The sequence below is a fragment of the Culex pipiens genome, chromosome 2, assembly GCF_016801865.2.
Source record: "Culex pipiens pallens isolate TS chromosome 2, TS_CPP_V2, whole genome shotgun sequence".
Taxonomy (NCBI): domain Eukaryota; kingdom Metazoa; phylum Arthropoda; class Insecta; order Diptera; family Culicidae; genus Culex; species Culex pipiens.
This window is the reverse complement of record NC_068938.1, coordinates 185,612,186-185,634,418: the sequence shown is the minus strand read 5'-3', so window position 1 is coordinate 185,634,418 and position 22,233 is coordinate 185,612,186. Positions and strand designations below refer to the sequence as shown.

The following is a 22,233-nucleotide window of genomic DNA, read 5'->3' as shown; positions in this document are numbered from 1 at the left end:
ACGAGTGTAAACTGGGCCAAAGTACGATCGAAGGATCTAAGGTAATGAAAGCGAGATTCATGACATAACCTTCAAAATAATTTGATTTTGCTTGCACATTTTTGGAATTTCTAACAAAAAATATACAATGTTTTGTTTCAATACAAGATAGGATTTTGGATGTTTTTTATTAGTTATTTTTACTAGACTTCAACGCATATGAACACTAATTGCAAAAATGTGAAAATTTGAAGTTTTTCTGGAGGAGTTGCAAATGGGATGGAGGTGGTTCATAATTGGGGTATTTTAGAAAATCCAAAGTTGTAAGTTGAAAATTAGAAAATTACCGCTAAGATTTTTCAGCGTTTGTGATGCTAGATCGCCTCTTCTTAGGGTGGCAACTTTTTTCTTAACTATTTGGATTTTAAATCAACCTTAATTCTTGGATAAGTTTTCATTATGTCGTAACAGCCATTACGACGTCCAACACTTCTTTGTAAAATGTGAACAATTTAAAGCATTTTTGAAATTGATAGTTGATAAATTAACCAAGAACCGATCAAAAAACGGCTTTATTCTAAAATGCCACGCAATTAGGTATTTATTTTTCATATTATTTTTAAAATCTCCAATTAAGTCACTACCGCCAACTGGGGCAAACCAGGACAACAGAAGCAGTAGATTTTACAACATTGAATTTGAAAATGTACTAGTTTTGTATTTCTGTTCTCGTTTTAACTGAAATCAATCAGAAACATCTGTTCTAATTCACCCCTGAAGCCGGTATCTTAGGAAAACGATAAAATTTGCAAAAATATTTCATATTTAAAAACATTTATTTACTTAAATATAATACCCAATATTAAAAGAAATAAAAAACAATCAAATTACAAAGAAAATATTTGAAGAGCTGGGCATTTTTCGGATCTGTACACTAGAATTTCAACGATTTTACTTAATAAGCCAATGCTTTTAATGTCCAGCAAAAAAAAAACTACGTATTAAAATTCCTATCGATTACTAAGAATTCAATTGTTTCAGCTAATCTGAATTCTAAGACCAAAATATTTTTAAATTGAAAACGGGAAAACCGGAACAAAATAGAAAATTCCCGATTTATAGGAATTCTTGGTTGGCCTAGAATTATTGTAATAAAATTTTTAAATTGCATAATTTTTCCCTTAAAAATGGCTGTAACTTTCAACCAATATGTAATTCCTCGAAAATAAAATTTTCCAAAATATAAGCTTTTTGCATTATTTACATATCTAGCAATAGTTCTTTCTAACTAGTTAATCCCACGTCCGAAATCACGAACTGAATATATAAGTTAAGTTTGAAAAAACTTTAAAGCACTATTTCAACTCTCAGTACATATTATTATTTATAGTTTGATTGAAATATTTTTCGATGATTTTAAAATTGAATATGATTTGATGCAAATCTTCGTTCTTCGTTCTGTTGATTTTAAGATAAAGGTTCAAGGTATTTAAAAAAAATCATCGGGATATATTCAACGAAGCGTAGTATTTTAAATTTTCAACATAGTATCACAAAATGCTACAAACAGAAAAGTGCTTATTAAAAGATTTTTAGTTATAAACATTTTTTTTTAATTGTTTGCTCACCAAGTTTCATGCCTGTGAAATTTGAGCTCTAGAATTTGGAATTTGTGATGACACTCGCCAATCTATCGTTTTTGTTTTAAAAATTATAATATACAATTTTCAAAATCCATGTGTAGAAATCAGTATTTTTACGACTGAGTAGTTCTCTACGTTTTCGCAAATCGACGTTTCATTGTATTTATTTGTATTCGTTCCTGCATTCCCTATGATTATGATTGAGACTTTTCAGAAAAAAAATACTTGACTTAAAATCACTAATAGTTTAATTCCCAAAATACAATTTTTACATTTCAAAGTTTTGACTAAAATAGGCAAAGATTATGATAGTGTACCGAAATTATGAATTGTTGAAAAAAAATGGTAATTTGAAAAAATTAAATACTGTCAAACCATTTTTTTTCACTTTCAAATCAAATTTACAATTTATCTCTTCACATTCTTTGATAATGTGCACTGTTTTCAAGTACCAGACATTTTAAAGGGAAATTGTAAGAAAAATATTCAGTTATTTGCAATTTAGAAAAACTTTATAAAACTACAAAAATATTTTATTATTTTGTTAACTCTGTTGATCGGACTGCTGGTTGTTGTGATAAAGTTTCTAAAAATTTAAATTATGTTAAAATCTGTTTTTCTCTGTAACTACCCCCAAATGGTTTATTCAGGGATCGTGGTTATTCATAAAATTTATCAAACTATACACACTATTTGGACCTTAGCTTGGTACCGAAAAACTTAACCAGGTTTCGTTGTTATCAAAATTGTCGATTACGTTCTATGCCAATTCGTCGCTTGTGTACTATCTTGTGACACATATGTTGTAAAAAATAGGAAATGTCACAATATAGCAGATAGATAGGAAATTTTGATAAAAGTGCCAATCTTTTCACAAAATGTTATAAGGCCGTTGCAAATACTTTTCAAAGTTTATGTCGCCCCCCCCTTCAAAATTGGTCTGAAAAATCAGAGGGCAAAAAAATATTTTTCCAAAAATCTTCAAAATTTTCATGAAAATAGAAGTCTAATCAACTGAAAACATTCTAAAATGCATTTTTCTGCATTGATTATCATATTTAGCATGTTTGGGCTTGTTTAAAAATGTTTTGAATTTTTATGAAATTCCAATGTACAGCACGGCAAAAATTTTATTTTTCGCAAAAAATAAAATTTTCGTCAATACTTAGATATTTTGGAAACCAATGATGACAAAACAACTGGACAGGTGTATAATGCATTTTAAAACACTTTTTTCATTAAAATGTTGAAACTATGGCTCGTAATTTCAATTTTTATACTTTTTTATTTTTTTGCCCCCCTCACCCTCCTCGACTTTGGTCAGAGTCGAGGGACATAAACTTCAAAAAATATCTGCAACGGCCTAACTGGCAAACAGTATGAATTTCTATGCTAATTTTATTACTACTTTGATTACCTTAAAAATCATAACCATAGCATACCACAGACAACAAAACCAATCTTCATGAAAGTAAAATCACAGCTATGAGTTCAACTCATAGTAACTTGTAAAGAATTGCTCGATTGTCTCTGATTGTTACCATCTCTATTGAGCCGATTAACCTCGCAGGTCACTCTTAGATTGCGTGAACAAATTTGGAGATTCTCAATTTTGCTATCTTGATATCAAAATACAGTCCAGACTCGATCATCCGGAGTCCTCGGAAAATTTTTAATTCGGATAATCGAATCTTCGGATTAAACGAGGAAAAACTTTCTTGTTTTGGGTCGTCGAGCTCAAATATGACCCCAAAATGGAGGTGATGAAATATTTACAAAAGGCATTTGGTAACGTATTTGACTTTTAGAAGTCGCAAAACTCAAAATTGATTTTAAAAATAATTCGATTATTATTCGGATTTGGTAATCGAGTCTTGACTGTACTATTAACCTAAATTCTGCAGGTTAACCTTTTTACAATCTAAACTCAAAGTCCATAGCTTGCACTTTTTTTCTAAAACCTTCCCTATTCGGGAAGATATCAACCACATCGCGATAACAGCTTCGTAACGTGGATCAATTATTAACAAATTTCGAAGCAAATGAATTGCACTTTTTTCGTTATCATCGGCTGCGTCCACAAACTTCGTATAAAATCGTATCATCCGCGTGCCACTCCGAATCAGTTTGTTTTTATCAGCCGGCAAAGATGATTGTGACCGCGACCTTCCTGCTGGGCCTGGCGTACACCAAGCCGATGGTGTTCGCGCTGGTGGTGTTTGTTGGGCTTCTGGTCCTAGCCCTGTTCAAGTACAACTTCCGCCACTGGCAGCGAGAAAATGTCCCCGGACCGAAGCCCTCCCTGCTTACGGGCAATCTGGGATCTACCCTGACCATGAAGAAGCACATCGGTCAACTGTGCGAGGAGTGGTACAAGTGAGTTGCTTGGGATTCAACGGTGTCCTGCCTGGTTGACGAGATGTTTTCCCCTTTTTGTCAGGAAGTTCCCCAACGAACCCTTCATCGGGTACTTCAAGGTGTTCAAGCCGGCGGTCATGCTGCGTGACCCGGACATGATCAAGAGCGTGCTGGTCAAGGACTTTGGCAGCTTTGCGGCGAACGACTTCCCGCTGGATGAGAAGGTGGACCCGCTGCTAGCGCACAATCCCTTCATGGTGACCGGAGAACGCTGGAAGACGTCCCGCCAGCTGCTGACGCCGATCTTCACCACGAGCAAGATGAAGCAGCTCTTCCCGATGATGGAACAGGTCAGCAAGCAGTTTGTGGAGTACGTTGGGCGCCAGCTGGGCAAAGACGTGGAGGCAAAGTCGGTAAGCGAGATAACGCAACTTTCGGCGATAAGATTCCGTGATTGAATTTTAATCTTCCAAACTGTCCCTCCAGATATCGGCTGCATTCACGACGCAGAATGTGGCCGGGTGTGCATTCAGCTTGGACGCGGAATGTTTCGACAATCCGAAGAGCGAGTGGCGTGAGATGGGCAAGAAGGTGTTCCAGCCGACCTTCCTGGCTGGGATCAAATTCATGCTGATGATGTTTCTGCCGGCGGTGACGCACGTTCTACCAGTTCCGTGAGTAAAACTTTAGAATTTTGAAAGGTTTTGTTCTGACGGAATCTTTCCAGATTCGTACCAACGGAAGTCAACGACTGGATGAGGAACATGGTGTCCAAACTGCTGGCGGAACGACGCGCGAAGCCGGTTCAACGGGAGGATCAGCTGCAGTCGTTGCTGAATTTGAAGACTAAAACTGGTAAGGTGATGAAATAAAAAATAAAAATTAAATCATCACGAACACCTATTTCAGAACTCACTGAGGAAGTTATTGCGGGTCATTCGTTGGCATTCTTCACTGAAGGGTTTGAAACCTCTAGCACTACGTTGGGATTCCTTATTTACAATGTAAGTAATAATTATACTGTGTGTTTAAGGCTAGCAACTCTTTTTGAACCAAAATCTGTACACTGTTGGGAAATTATTTAATTTTGTTTTGGAATTTGTAACTTTAAATATATAAAACTGTGAGGTATCCACAACCTACAATATTTTGCTTGGATATCAGATATCGCTTATCGTCGATTGAGATTATGAAAAGCTTTTGATCAGTTAAAAAAAATACTCTAAACTTATTGGAAATCAAAAGTCCTTGTTTTTTTTCATCCATCCAATTTTTTTTTAATGCGGCTTTTTTTCAAGTAATTTGCAAAAAAAAACAGTTCTGGAGTTTTTATTAGATCACAATTTGAGCGAGAGAAAATATTGCAAAAAGTTGTGTTGCCAAAATCGGGATGGCACTGTATTTATAATAGCAAAAAAAAATTAATGTAAGTGTTTTTTTGTCATCTACACGGAAAGAAGGTTTATCGTGAATCTTACTAAATTTCGGTTAAAAATCCTAAAAAAATTGGTTGTTTTTTCAACCACCAATTTTTTTAGCTGGAAATCCTAAAAATAAATCCTGGATTTGACAGCTGGATCCAGGTCCTAAAAATGATAAATCCAGCTAAATTTTTAGTAAATTTTACTAATTTGCAAGCTGGAAAAATGCTGTCAGTCTAAAAAGCTGTATGTTTTGAGAAAGTCTGTTAGCTATTTTAGCTAGATTTTATGGTATTCTAGGAAGTTTTATAGTTAGCCCAGCGTGTTTTTAGGCTGTTTCAACTAGTTTTTTTGGAATCATTCTCAAAATTTTCCATTGATGGCTGCGAAGCCAGGTATTTTCACACATCTTTTTAGCTAGTTTAGCTAACTTTGCCACTATTCTTGGTAGGTGTTTTGGTTGAAATAGCTAATTTTTCCACTATTTCTACAAGTTTTCTTTCAAAAGCCTCCGTTGCTGCCTGCAAAGCACGCATTATTCACCCAGCCTTTTGGCTGATTTAGCTCGTTTCTTTTTTGTTCTTGCTTCGTTTTTCGGTAAGTCCAGCTAATTTTTCGACTGTTTTAACTGGTAATTTTGAAATCATTTTAAAAATCCCTTGCGGCCTGTAAAGTTGTTTTTTAATTTTCAAAAACACTTTTTGCTGGTGTAGCATGATTTTCCGCTATTCTTGGTACGTTTTTTGGTAGAGTAAGTTCTTTGGATGTTTCAATAGTTTCCAGGCTTTTTAAACTACGTTATAGTTGATCATCCTAATAGTACGGCTTTGTTGCGATATTCTATTGACAAATTAAAAAAAAATTAAATACAGTTATACAAAAATACAAAAATACAAAAATACAAAAATACAAAAATACAAAAATACAAAAATACAAAAATACAAAAATACAAAAATACAAAAATACAAAAATACAAAAATACAAAAATACAAAAATACAAAAATACAAAAATACAAAAATACAAAAATACAAAAATACAAAAATACAATAATACAAAAATACAAAAATACAAAAATACAAAAATAAAAAAATTCAACTTAATTTATCTTACTTTAACTTAATTTTATTTAATTCAACTTAATTTAACATAATTTTACTTAATTTAACTTAATTTACCTTAATTCAACCTAATTGAACTTAAAAAAAATCAAATTATTCGCTCTACAGCATTGCCTTGGCGTTCTCGGTTGCGAGATTCCTACTCGAAACTAGGTGTTCGAAGGCTTGATTGTTGAGGCAATTGCAAACCTCTTTTTACACCTTAGCTTCCATCCACCCCGGGATTCGAACTGATGACCTTTGGATTGTGAGTCCAACTGCCTACCAGCGATTCCACCGAGACAGGACCCAGGGAGACGACTCCTGCACCTGGACTGAGCTAACGACCTAACCTTTTTAGGTTAGTCCGGGGCCAACATTTTTGACACTAATTGAACTTAATTTAACTTAATTTAACTTTATTTTACTTAATTTAACTTAATTTACCCTAATTCAACTTAATTGAACTTAATATAACTGAATTTAACTTAATTAAACTTATTTCAACTTAATTTAACTGAATTTAACTGAATTTAACTGAATTTAACTTAATTTAACTTGATTTAACTTAATTTAACTTAATTTACCTTAATTCAACTTAATTGAACTTAATATAACTGAATTTAACTTAATTAAACTTAATTTAACTTAATTTAACTGAATTTAACTGAATTTAACTGAATTTAACTTAATTTAACTTAATTTAACTTAATTTAACTTAATTTAACTTAATTTAACTTAATTTAACTTAATTTAACTTAATTTAACATAATTGACTTTAAGTTAACTTAATTTAACTGAATTTACCTTAATTCAACTTAATTTAACTTAATTTAACTGAATTTAACTGAATTTAACTGAATTTAACTGAATTCAACTTAATTTAACGTAATTTAACTTAATTTAACTTAATTTAACTTAATTTAACTTAATTTAACTTAATTTAACTTAATTTAACTTAATTTAACTTAATTTAACTTAATTTAACTTAATTTAACTTAATTTAACTTAATGTAACTTAATTTAACTTAATTTAACTTAATTTAACTTAATTTAACTTAATTTAACTTAATTTAACTTAATTTAACTTAATTTAACTTAATTTAACTTAATTTAACTTAATTTAACTTAATTTAACTTAATTTAACTTAATTTAACTTAATTCAACTTAATTTAACTTAATTTTACCTAATTTAGCTAAATTTTACTTAATTAATCATAATTTAACTAAATTTAATTAAATTTATCTAAATTTTACTGATTTTAACAAAATTTAATCAATTTAACTTAATTTAACTGAATTCTACTTTTTTCTAAATTCAACCAAATGTAATTCAAATTAACTTTCACTTAATTTAAAGTAATTTAACATTATTTAACTCTATTTTTTGATGTGCTTCAAATGCATAAAGTGCCCTGTCGTACGGATCTGTCAAACATTGGCCAGTCTATATCTAGACACTCTGTACCCGCAGCCTCCCCCCACGTAGACAGATGTCCATACAAAAAAAAGTGGAGTGTGGACAAACGCCAGCCTCCACCTCCCCCGCCAAAGGGTTCACGACAAAGGGATGCCACCAATCGTCCAAACAAAAATTAGAGGCTCAACTTCTAACCTCTTTCCCTCAACACAAAAAAAAAACTTCTCACCTAATCAACTGAAGATCTCAGCCCGCAGAAAGTCTTACTGGCTTTTAATCCATTCACTCAGGCACCACCATGGCACTTGCACTTTCGACTTTCAAACACAGAATCGTCACAAAACTCCGCGTACTGAGCGGCTTAAACAGGATCAAACACGATACGAGACGTTCTCTTGCTTTGTGTTGGTCTCGAACTGATGATCTGTCAAAAAATCCATGCTGCCGGTTCCAGCTAGTTTTTCGGTAAAAAGTAGGCAAAATTGTGCTGAAACACCATTATTTTTGGTGAAATCTCTCCTGTCATTTTGATTTGCGCTGTCAGTTTTGGATAGCAAATCAGCAATCAGGGTTAGCTGTTTCACCAATCCCAAGTTGATAAATTTACCTGTAATTTTAGCTAATTTAACCAAAAAAATCACTGTTCCACCAATTTGAAGCCAGCTAATTTGAATTGTTAAATTTAAGATGGAACTCCTTTCCGTGTAATTCCCTACGAACCCGTATTATACGAAAAAATCCTTACAAAAATCCTGCCAACTTCAAATCCGTACAGATGGTCCGAAAATTCGTTCAGTAAGTATCTTGTAAAAGAGAAGCGTTTTCAAGATCAATTTACCAAATTTTAACATGTATAAGCCAAATTGTAACATGTATAAGCCTTTTCAAATTTAGGTTCGAACATGAAAATCATTCTCAAAAAATTTCATCGAGCAGTTTAAAAAAGTAAACTTTTTAAAACAATTATTTATAATTAACATTTTAATTGAATGAATGGTTACTTAAAGAAAATTATCCTAAATTGTGGAATGTACAAATTTGTTTTTTTTTAAATCGTAAATTGAGCATTTTTATTTTTTTGTACTGTACAAAATTGATGGATTCCATAAAATTATTAATTTTGTTTTTTTACTTAAAATATTCTAAAATGTTTATCTCAGGAAGAGATTTTCTGCTCGGTTTTGGTATCTTCAGCGTTAAAAGGTTAAATTCCCAAAATCCTTTTCTAATGTGTTTCTGGGGACCAAAACAAGCTACTTTTGAGCCACAGACAAGTACGGACAAAAAATCAGATAAATTTATAAGATTTTTCAAAAAATACAAAACGTACTCTAAAAAAACAAAAATGATGTTCAAAAGTTAAAATTCTATTCTGAACTCTTTTTAAATGCCAGGCTAGATATTTTTTTTTAATATTTTTATTCGAGATATGGGAAAGTTTTACAAAGATTTCTAATGTTTTCGTTAGTTGAAAAATCAGAAAAATCATGTTAAAAATAACTGTAAAAATGATTGGAAAACATTCACAAAAATTCAATTTTATCAATTTTAATTCTATGCTATGCTCGGCAACTATTTCTCCGATTTTCAATATCTAAATGTTCTTAACATGTTCAGCTATCTGTTTTTTTTCCAGAACTAGACCCTCATGGAAGCTGTTTCAAAAATATGATGAGTATTTCAATTGTAGATTCATCTTTCAAATTGTATTGTTTTTTTTTTTTTTTTTTTTTTTTTTGAGTGTACATATATTAATTATGTATTGGAATAATCATGAATTATTGAGGTTTTGCAGCGCGACTGTGTTTCAAATGTAGGTGGCGCCAAAATGAGGTTACTTGCCAAAAATCGTATTCCTTTCTGCTGTATTGAAGAACAAAATCGCTTATTTCTCATGATTCCCTGCATCAATCTTAATGAAACTGGTTGCAAAAGACGAGAAAAATTTTTTGCTTTAAAATAATGAACATCAACTTTTGGGCGCGCAAAAATTTGTGACCTTTTTCTTTAAAAAACATGTTTTGGAACACGAAAAAATTAGTTTCCCTGTATATATCCAGGAAATTACCAGTTATATAGTTGATAACAGATGTGTTAACGTATATTCAACAATTTTTATTGATTTTTGACAGATTTTCTTGCCAAATAGTCCAAATTACTATCTTTTTCTAAATTTACAGTTTTCTCATAGAAAAATCAAACAAATATTGGAAAGTTATACACCAAATTGTTGGAAATAATTTTTCTCATTCGAATCCGGCATAAGTTTTACAAAAATGTTGATTAGGAAGGAAAAAACACATTTTTTCTAAAAATCATAGGTTTACGCTATTTGTTCATAGGTGGCGACACGTGTCTTTTAGCTTTGCTGCAAATTCTCTATTCTAAAAATCAAATTTATTTTTGAAAAATTGAGTTATTTAGTCATTGGAAAGCCCTCCAAAAAGTTTCATCTAAATTTAAAAATACAAATAAATTCCATTTCCGGTTCTCGTGACAAATTGCTCTTGTCAAAATATTTCAAAAACTTATGACATTTATTAGGGAACGATCTCTGATTAGGAAATCGGCCATAATTCCATACACACCAATTTGTTTCGCTGATATTCATCAAAGTTAGATTTTACTGAATTCTCAGTTAACTGACATTTGTCACTTTGACAGACAGTTTACTGAAATTTTCTGTTAACAATTTGCCAAACAATTGAAATTTCACCCAAAAATGTCAAATTATTTTGCTGAAATTTCAGTAATTTTCTTGAGTCACTTTGACAGATAATATGCTGAAGATTCAGCAATCATTACTGGTATTTCAACTATAAAAAAATTATTTTGCTTGCCATTTAAAATGTTTCCAGTACTGTTATTTATACATTTATTTCATTAATCCTCTAAACCTAAAAAAACAGGTGGTTAGCATTAAGGCATTTGTTATTCATATTGTTCTTACCTTTGTTTCTAAAGATCATGATACAAAATTTAAAAAAAACACAACTCATTTGAAATGGATTTTCTCTCGGCAGCATCCAAACAATAAGTCATAAGTGACATTTCCGTCTGACAGATTTGCAGTTACTGATTTTTCAGCAATGTTTTTGTTCACTGCCTAATTTCAGCAAAAATCGCATTCTGTTATTTATTTTACTGAAATAACAATCCAAAATTTACTGTGCACAATTTGATAGTTTGCATAATAGAAATTTAATTGTTTACTTTCAACAACCTAATTCTTTTCCATTTTCATTAAGAAAAAAAAAATATGGATTAAAAAGCGAACTATTGCTCATATTTTTTAATTTAAATAAAAAATATATAATATGTTTTAAATATAATTTAATTCATAAAACGAGCTGTCCAACAATGAACTAAACTTTCTGTCAATAAGGATTTTGAATCAAAATTTAAATAATTAATATATAAACCTATTTTAAACTTTTCATTCGCGAACAAATTTTATTTTGCTCAGAAAAATAAGCTTCATTGTTGTGTGTTATAAAGTTAGGCAACTAAACTCAATTTTGTTCAATTATTTTAATGTTTCAATTTATTTCCAGTTGGCCGCCAACCCAGACGTCCAGCAAAAGCTCTACGAAGAGATCAAGGCCGCCATGGAGGCCAACAACGACACCCTCTCCTACGACGTTATGCAAAAAATCGACTACCTGGACTGGACGCTCCAGGAAAGCCTCCGGATCAACCCGCCGCTTGCTTCGATGACCAAACTGTGTACCAAGAGCTACAGCCTGAAGCGCGAAATCAACGGCCAGCTCGTGGGCACGTGGCTCAAGGCCGGAACGCCGGTCCTCATCCCCATGCTGGCCATCCACATGGACGCCAAGTACTATCCGGAGCCGGAAAAGTTCCGTCCGGAGCGGTTCAGCCCGGAGGAGAAGGCTGCGCGTGGTAACCAGATGGTTTACTTTCCGTTTGGGGAGGGTCCTCGGATGTGCATGGGAATGAGATTTGCCCAGACGCAGGTGAAGGTGGCGCTGCTTCAGCTGGTGCTGAACTTCCGGATGACGGTTTCGCCGAACCACAAACCGTTTGCACTGGACACGCGAACGCTGCTGGTACAGGCTAAGGACGGGTTGACGGTGCGGTTTGAGAGGCGGTGATTTCAAGAGGAGAGAAAAAGTATAATTATTATGAATACAATGTTTTAAAAAAATAAAGAAGTTAGCTTAAAACTATTTTTTTTAAGATTTCTGATTCAATCTTGAAGCCACAGTAAAAACCACAGTTGACTCATCCACAGTTTATCGTTTCCTCCGTAGCAGAGCTTTCACTCCATAAAATTATAGCACAAGCGCTCAAGCTTCATCAAGCCTCCACCAGATGTCAGTGCGGAAGCTTACCAAAGCTTTTCTCCTTCTGCTGCGTATCTTTTTCAGTGGGTTTGTTTATTGTTGTTGTTGCTGTGGTAAGTGCTGGGTAAGTATCGCGAAATGTCAAATGTGCCAAAATAAAAGGAAAGTGGCAACAAGACAGAATTGGTGCGGTGGTGCAGTTTCTTCTTAGAAACGAAAAACAACAAGAAGACTGTCGGAAGTACGTTCAAGGAATAACAGAGGAAAAGGTGCTAATTTACGTGTTTTGATGCGCTGCACAGCTGATTTCAGAGGAAAAGGGTGCAATTCTCGTTGGCAGGGGGATGCAAGTGTTTAATACTTGGTGAATTATTGGTGCTAGTGAAGGTCGTGGGTTAGTTTTACAGTGTGTTGGGAAAGTTAAGCTTTGCTGGATTAGTTTATAGGTAAGTTAATTCTGTCAATAGACTTAAGCTAGATGTATTTATAAAATGTTTAAGAAGAGATTACTTTAGTTAAAATTACTTTTTCAATCGACTAGTGCAATAAGTCAATGAACGAATCAGGTTTAAAACAAAAGCAAAGCAAACAAACCAATACAAACAACCATAAAGGTACAGAACCGAATGAGTGAACATTGAAGGAAATAAAACCACGATCGTGAAGGTACGACGGTGGCGGCAAATGCGATAAAGCCAAGTCGTTGAAGAGTCGAGTCTTATCGATGAAGAAACAATAATCATATCCTTTTCCCGCTAACCCCGGATGGTCCCGGTGGTCAATAAATTGTCCCGAAACCTTTTTTTTGTGTCAAATTCCGATGGCCAAGAAAGAACAGAATACCGGAACAAACGGTTGAAGTCAAAAGAAATGAAAAATAGGGTAATTTATCAATTGTTCAACTGTTTAGAGAATTGTCACATTTCATGGATTATAACGTCTATTATGAGATTTATTGGCATTTTGAACAAACATTTTCATTTGCTAATAAATGACACTTTACCCTACCACAAAATTAATCAGATAGAAAGTAAGCCTAGCAACAAAATGAATCGGAACAGGACTGCACCGCATTTTTTTTCGTTTTCAATCGCAGCACATGGAAAAATAATCAATAATATATAAATTAAATATGCCGAAAAAGACAACGCCACATCCCCGGTTGGAGCCGTCCGACAGGAAATGGAAACGCACGTGCAGCCGAACAAATGCATAATTTTTTGGTAAAATCGAAAAAAAAAAAAACGAAACTATTGGCACTACGCCCCCCGGGGCATGGCCTTCCTCTAACGTGGGATTTCTGCTCCAGCGCCTCTGACGAGACAGGAGAAACCGGGACCGACGTTTTACTTCACCATCCGATAGAAGCTCAGTGGATAAGGCGGGAATCGAACCCGCGTCTCATAGCATCATCGGGATCGGCAGCCGAAGCCGCTACCCCTGCGCCACGAGACCGCACTGGTAAAATGGACTGGTAAAATCGATTCATGGTGAATATGTCGGAAGTGGTTGCCATTAAATGATGAGTTCAAGTGAAATGAGATGCAGTTGAAATTGTTTAGAAATTACAAAAAAAAAATAAGTTTGCGTTTTAGTCATCCCTCATGTTCGAAACATTTTGCAGATCGTTCAATGTTTCAAAAGTGATAGAATTCTATAATTGAACGTTTTCTTGAATTTTCTATATTAAAACGAAGCAAAATCAAAACAATAAATCAAGCGTTTGGTACGGTATGTCCACGCATCTTCCTCCCCTGTGGATTTTGTAAAATGTGAGCCGTCCACAGATTCATCTCTGCGGTAAACCCAACATAGTAGGACTGGCTGCTTTGATTTTTGTACCACATTTTAGGCTTCAAAGAATATTAAATATTAAATTTCAACCTAATTTTCTAAATTTATAAAAAGAAACACAAATTGCCTTAAACATTATTGCAGCTGTACCATAAATGAAATTTATGAAAATAAGTGATTTTTTGTCAAAAAGTCGGGAAAAGTGTAGAATCCAATTACACTTCATTCGTTTTGAGCAATTATTATTGGTTATGTCGATTTTAATTTTGAATCAATTGATTGAAAGCATTTTAAACAAAACAATTTTAAAAATTAAATTTTCTGTTCTTACTGTTTGAAATGTTGAAAAAAACTTAAAAATTTAAGAAATTCAACTGATTCATGTATTTTTTCAGTTCATATCTTAATTTTTAGACAAACGATTTTTCATGTTTGGCCGTTTGGCCAAAACTCATGTGAACTTCAAATTTTGGCCGCAAATCAAACTTTTTGGGCAACTTTTTAATGAGTTTGGGTAATTTTGTTTTAAACGAAATGTTGAATTTCAATTATCGGAAAAACTTGACTAGCAAATGAAATCCAAACGTTTCTTGTGTTAAATGAAAAACAATCGAAAAACTTGTTTGATTTTGAAACTTAAAAAAAATATTAACATTGTAAAAAAAATTTGAGACGTTTTTTTATTAATTTGTCGCTTCAATAATTTCTCATGAATTAGTGGTAAAATTCTTATTAAACTGGATATTTAATTGAAATAAAATTGAAAGGTTTGGAAAACTGACAAATTTATGATTATAATTTTTTTACATTGAATCCCAGATGCACAACATTTGAAAGGAAAATTGGAAAAAATAATTTGCGTGAGTTCTTCGATATTTCGAGCAAGTCCAAATTCGAGTGCTTCTATGCCTCAAGTACTTTTTTTTTAACTTGATTTAAAGATTCTATCTATAATATTTTTTTATATTCATCATATTTTTCATTTAGAAATTATGTTCGGTGGTAGGATATTCACTTTTTCAGAAACAGCTTTCGCAATCATTTTTTGGGTGGATATTCATACTATTTGATGTTCAGGAAAAGTCAGGAATTCGAAAATGGATTTTAAGTGGCCACTCTGCACTTAAGCCAGAGTTGAGGAACAAATACTCAAAAACATATTTGGCCTTTTTATTATTTTAAAAAATTCAGAGGTAAAATATTCTTTTTTTAAGTATTAAAGTATTATTAAAGTATTATTTGATATTTGTTCTGTTCAAATAACGTATGGCCGTTTTATTTTCTTTTAAAAATGTTAAGCATTCGATTTGTTTTTTAAGCTTGTTTTAATTATTTTGTAATATTTTTTAATTCAGCACTTTTATTGATTAAATTAAATTTAATTTATTTAAATTTTACATAAATTTTAGATAAAATACAATAAATCAAATAAATTCAAGGATTGATTTATTAATTTTTTTGTATTTTATCTAAAATTCATAAAAAAGCAAAGCAATCCACTTTAACGACCCCGGGTCTTTTGTGGTCTCTTTTGCAAGGTTCTGCTCATTTCTAGGCGTCCATAGGTTATGTGTGGTGAGTCACCCAAAACCTCTTTTACGCAAATGGACCGACGTTTTACTTCCCCATCCGATAGGCCAGGAGGATAAGGCGGGAATCGAACCCGCGCCCCATAGCAACTTAGGGATCGGCAGCCGAAGCCGCTAACCACCCGCCGCGATCTTAAATTCATATAATGAAAAATATCAAAATATCAACAAAAACTATCTAACCTATTTAATGGATTATCCATTCTAAATCCGAAGTTCAGATTTTTGCTATTTGCTCGCAAACTTAAAAAATCAAAAATTTCCAGAATGCCGAGCAACGTTGCCAGATTATTTTATGGGAAATCTGTATTTTCTTAAAAATAAATCTGTATTTTATCTGTATCATGTCAAATTCCAAGCCATAGAAGATTTTTTTAGACTTTTCACAACAGATTTAAGCTTTTTAATCATATTAAAGCATAATTCAATTACTAAATTAATGAAATTTTCAAATTAAATCATTTTAAAAAAATCTATAAATACAGATTTTTGTGATTTTTGGGATCAAAAAATCTGTATAATACAGATTTATTTGTATATCTGGCATGGCTGATGCCGAGAATTTTTATGTATACTGAAAAGATCCAAAAAACTATATTTTAATGAAAATTATTGAAAAAACATGTATTTTTTGTTTACAAATGGAATGGGTCATACCGCCCCTCCGGAACGAGATATCGAAAAATGAAGCCCGGATTCGTGATCAAAAATTACAAAAATTACTCATAAAGACAAAGTTTCACGGAAATCGAAGAGGAGTTGGGGCAACTGCTGTGTGAGTTGGCGGAGAATTACCCTATATTCAATATTTTTTGAAACTTCCATGGTTGTTACTTAGTTTGCTCATTATCTGATAAGCTGATCATTTCTATTTTTTTAAACGTTGCATTAACTCCAACAATGTAGCCTTAAAACACATTCATCCTCCAGCTGAGTGACAAACTGACATACCGTCTAATCTGCGTCAGTTGATCTCGAATAACTCACAGTTCGAGAGGAGCATTTGTCAACTTCGTTATATGAACAGCTTCTGTTTGCTCTGCTCGTTAACGTTCAATGTACTTTATTTTTTGAAAATCACCCCCAAATACTCTAACCCTCGATTATGGTCCCCTTGTCGAGGGGATCCTCAGCTTGTGAGTACGGAATTCTCCAGGCAGCCTCGTGGAGATGTGCATATCTCGAGTAGAAAATCTTGGAATAATTTTCAAGCTCCAATCCGCGTGTGGGACGTCCTCTACGACGCAACTTCAATTGGGGTTTTGCTGAAATGGAATGGATAACAACAACAACTTGAAGAGTTTGAAAGTCTCGGCTTGAACCTTGGCTGGAAAGTAAATTATTCCGAAATTGCAAATGAGGTGATAATTTGACGCGCCTCAGAAATGGACTGGATTCGTCAAGCGAGCGCGAGAAAAAAACCGAGTGTGTATGGTATAAATTACAGTGCCAGAGTAATTTACACCGGGGAAAATAAAACTGTAATGACCCAAAACGGTGCTGTTCCGACGAGAGACCTGCCCAGCTCAAGCACGAAGTATCGATTTGCTCGGCAGAGATACGAATCAATTTCGGAATCATTTGTGGTCTCTCTGGAAAGGTGTTATTTTCGTGCAAACTCTTCGACTGGGATGAGTTCAGTTCATGTGCGACTGAATCGTAGCGTAATGTCAATACGAGAAGGATGAACCGTCCTGAAGTGCATAGCTTCTTCCGAGAGGGCACCGGCGTTGAACCGTCACGGAGTAGATCTCTCACTGGGGGCCATAGGGGAAGCCAATCATTGGGTCACTTATTTGTGTGGATTTGTGGAGGAATTGTTTGGACAGTTTGAAATTCTCTTATTCATCTTCATTATAAAAAAAAACAAAAAAAAATAAAAATAAAGTAAACATATAACATTAAACATTAAACATTAAACATTAAACATTAAACATTAAACATTAAACATTAAACATTAAACATTAAACATTAAACATTAAACATTAAACATTAAACATTAAACATTAAACATTAAACATTAAACATTAAACATTAAACATTAAACATTAAACATTAAACATTAAACATTAAACATTAAACATTAAACATTAAACATTAAACATTAAACATTAAACATTAAACATTAAACATTAAACATTAAACATTAAACATTAAACATTAAACATTAAACATTAAACATTAAACATTAAACATTAAACATTAAACATTAAACATTAAACATTAAACATTAAACATTAAACATTAAACATTAAACATTAAACATTAAACATTAAACATTAAACATTAAACATTAAACATTAAACATTAAACATTAAACATTAAACATTAAACATTAAACATTAAACATTAAACATTAAACATTAAACATTAAACATTAAACATTAAACATTAAACATTAAACATTAAACATTAAACATTAAACATTAAACATTAAACATTAAACATTAAACATTAAACATTAAACATTAAACATTAAACATTAAACATTAAACATTAAACATTAAACATTAAACATTAAACATTAAACATTAAACATTAAACATTAAACATTAAACATTAAACATTAAACATTAAACATTAAACATTAAACATTAAACATTAAACATTAAACATTAAACATTAAACATTAAACATTAAACATTAAACATTAAACATTAAACATTAAACATTAAACATTAAACATTAAACATTAAACATTAAACATTAAACATTAAACATTAAACATTAAACATTAAACATTAAACATTAAACATTAAACATTAAACATTAAACATTAAACATTAAACATTAAACATTAAACATTAAACATTAAACATTAAACATTAAACATTAAACATTAAACATTAAACATTAAACATTAAACATTAAACATTAAACATTAAACATTAAACATTAAACATTAAACATTAAACATTAAACATTAAACATTAAACATTAAACATTAAACATTAAACATTAAACATTAAACATTAAACATTAAACATTAAACATTAAACATTAAACATTAAACATTAAACATTAAACATTAAACATTAAACATTAAACATTAAACATTAAACATTAAACATTAAACATTAAACATTAAACATTAAACATTAAACATTAAACATTAAACATTAAACATTAAACATTAAACATTAAACATTAAACATTAAACATTAAACATTAAACATTAAACATTAAACATTAAACATTAAACATTAAACATTAAACATAAAACATTAAACATTAAACATTAAACATTAAACATTAAACATTAAACATTAAACATTAAACATTAAACATTAAACATTAAACATTAAACATTAAACATTAAACATTAAACATTAAACATTAAACATTAAACATTAAACATTAAACATTAAACATTAAACATTAAACATTCAACATTAAACATTAAACATTAAACATTAAACATTCAACATTCAACATTCAACATTATACATTAAACATTAAACATTAAACATTAAACATTAAACATTAAACATTAAACATTAAACGTTAAACATTAAACATTAAACATTAAACATTAAACGTTAAACATTAAACATTAAACATTAAACATTAAACATTGAACGTTAAACATTAAACATTAAACATTAAACATTAAACATTAAACATTAAACATTAAACATTAAACATTAAACATTAAACATTAAACATTAAACATTAAACATTAAACATTAAACATTAAACATTAAACATTAAACATTAAACATTAAACATTAAACATTCAACATTCAACATTCAACATTAAACATTAAACATTAAACATTAAACATTAAACATTAAACATTAAACATTAAACATTAAACATTAAACATTAAACATTAAACATTAAACATTAAACATTAAACATTAAACATTAAACATTAAACATTAAACATTAAACATTAAACATTAAACATTAAACATTAAACATTAAACATTAAACATTAAACATTAAACATTAAACATTAAACATTAAACATTAAACATTAAACATTAAACATTAAACATTAAACATTAGTTCTCAACAAAAAATCTCTCTTTTTCAAATTTTTCCCTCATTCCTGCAACGGTTCGTTCCGGGTGCACCTTATCTGCAGTCCGCATCTCGCAAATATCGTCCCATATGGTGTGGTGGCCACAGCATAAAACCCAATCCCGTCAGTCATTACTCACGTCGGCTTACGACGGTTACGACCAGTTCGATCGTCTTCGGCGCAAATCCGTCAGCAGCAGTGGTGTTTATCGACAGACCAAGTGGCTACCAGAAGTTCAGCTTGTGGCCGGGAGGGGTCGTCGCCGGTTCTGGTTCTGAATTTGCATTTTTTTCCCCCTCGTGGCCGTTGCACTTCTTGTTTGGGGTCTTGAGCAGGATTGGAAAATGTGGTTTTGAGCTCCGTTATTGGGTTTGATCAGGACTGCGGAAATTGGTTGACCCAGATATTAACACTGCACTCTGGAGGTGTAAAAGTGGGAAGGTCGTTGGGTGCTGGTTAAATATGGATCATCAAAAGTTCGTAAATCATGACCGCAAGAGGAGATGGGATCGACGAACCCAATTGACCAAAAAGGTTGTAATTTGCTTGAGGTTTTGGGATGAAGAAAGGTGCAGGTTATGCAATTTTCCTGGGCAATCGAAAAAACGTGATGGGTCCTTGATTGGTTTTTTGGCAAACAATTTTACTTGAGGTTTGTGTGAGTTATGTTTGATTGGAATTACGATTCAAAATTTTAAAATCCGAGGTCCATTTGTCAATATCTTGTGACGGAGGGGCGGTACGACCCGTACAATGATAAATATTCGAATAAATACGTTTTTCAATAATTTGCAGTATAAAATGGTGATGTTTTGAAAATGTTGTGTCAAAGGGACTTTTACGTAAAATTGGATGCCCGTTTTTATGGCGTACTCAAAGTTTCTAAAAACGTATGTTTTATCGAAAAAAAAATACAATACCCGAGCAGACGGAAATAACTTGGGAATAACATTTTTTGATATTTGAAAATACTAGGCCAATCACATTTTATGTTATTTATAACAAATTTTGTTATTCGTCGTTATGATTTTTTTGTTATTGGATTGTTATTGTAATAACAGACTAATAACATTTTTAGTTTATCTTCGAACAAATCTTTGTTATTATTTTTTGTTAATTTAACAACCAATCCGATCATCCTAATAACAGTTGGAGTTATTCTTCCATAACAAAAAATGTTATTCAAAAGTTGTTTTGGCTGACAACCAATATCAGACCAATAACAAATTTTGTTATGATAACAAAAACTGTTATTAAACCCTTCTGCAAAAATGGGTTTTTCAAGAAGATTCCATAACGCTTTCTGTTATTTTAACAGTAATTGTTATTGAAATGGCATGAATTTTGTTATTACCGTCTGCCCGGGTAAACAAATTTTAAAATGATGATTTTTTGTAATTTTTTGTAAATAAAACAACATTTCTGAGTTATTGCTGTTTCGAAAAGTACATTAAAGTTCCCTTAAAATGACAAGTCCCAAATTTTAAAATCTTTAAATAAAAATAGCATAGGTTTTATCATTGTATGTATTTTTTCGATGAAAATGCATTTTTCGGAATTTTAAGCACGCCATCAAATTGGACGTCTAATTTTACATAAAAGTCCCTTTGAGACAACATTCCCAAATAATGAAGCTGAAAATTATTGAAAAGCACGTCTTTTTCGAATTATCAATAATTGAAAAGGTCGTATCGCCCCACCGTAACGAGATATCAAAAAATGAACCTCGAATTCCAGAATCAGGGACCAAAGGTATCCCTTAGGACAAAGTTTGTTAGGGGTAATATTATCTTTATTATGATTGCCTTATCCTTCCTGATCCTCAATTTAGACTGAAAATTTACTATTTTAGAGGTAAAATTACACATTTTTCTGACACGTTTTTTACTGTGTGACGTACTCGAAATTCCGAAAAAAAGTGTTTATCTTCGAAAATAAATACATGCAATAAGTTACAAAAAGAGGATTTTCTGAGCACGAGTCGTACATTTATCCAACGAGGTTCACTGAGTTGGGTATATACGACGAGTGATAACAAATCAAGTTTTGTACAACTTTTTTTGCAATTCCGAAAAACACCCTTTGAACAGAATTATAGGACAAATGTCCATTAGGGTGCTCAGAAAAAATGATCCCCTGCTCCACAAGCGGAAAACAGATTTTTGGGTTATTTTAAGCATCTGTGTAAATTTTGAGCGAAATTGAATGTGATTAACCCATTGATACCCGAGCCTAAAGTTGGCGAAAAAAATGTTTTTCATACAAAAATGACTTTTTTAAATCAGTAATAACTTTTCAGGATCGAGTTTTACAGCTTTGGTATGTTCTACAAAGTTGTAGAGCATTAAATTTTCAATAAGAAACTCACTTTTGAGAATGTTTGGATGGAAGTAGCGCACCGTGCAGACCAAACCGTAAGAAACTTGGGTTTCCCATACATTTTTTCGATTTTTCCCATACAAACTTCACCTTCGAGTATCAATGGGTAAATGATGACCGATTCTGCTCATATTTGGCCCAGAGTCCTAAAATAGGTCAAGGAACAATATTCAGCTTGTGGAGCGAGGTTTTGAAAAAAAGTCAAATTTTTATATA

The 22,233-nt window shown here is 31.8% G+C and overlaps 2 protein-coding genes across 2 annotated transcripts in view; both read left to right on the top strand.

Annotated features, from left to right (window-relative positions):
* Positions 1–22,233, top strand: part of LOC120415444 (protein N-terminal asparagine amidohydrolase) — a 120,046-nt gene that overhangs the window by 970 nt on the left and 96,843 nt on the right. The gene's annotated exons all lie outside the window — the stretch shown is intronic.
* On the top strand, positions 3,632–12,101 carry LOC120432012 (probable cytochrome P450 6a13). Its single transcript, XM_052708131.1, has 6 exons — positions 3,632–3,998; positions 4,063–4,393; positions 4,467–4,654; positions 4,708–4,835; positions 4,890–4,984; positions 11,475–12,101. Exons 1-6 carry the CDS (start codon positions 3,772–3,774, stop codon positions 12,033–12,035), a joined length of 1,530 nt encoding a protein of 509 aa, XP_052564091.1. The 5' UTR covers positions 3,632–3,771; the 3' UTR covers positions 12,036–12,101.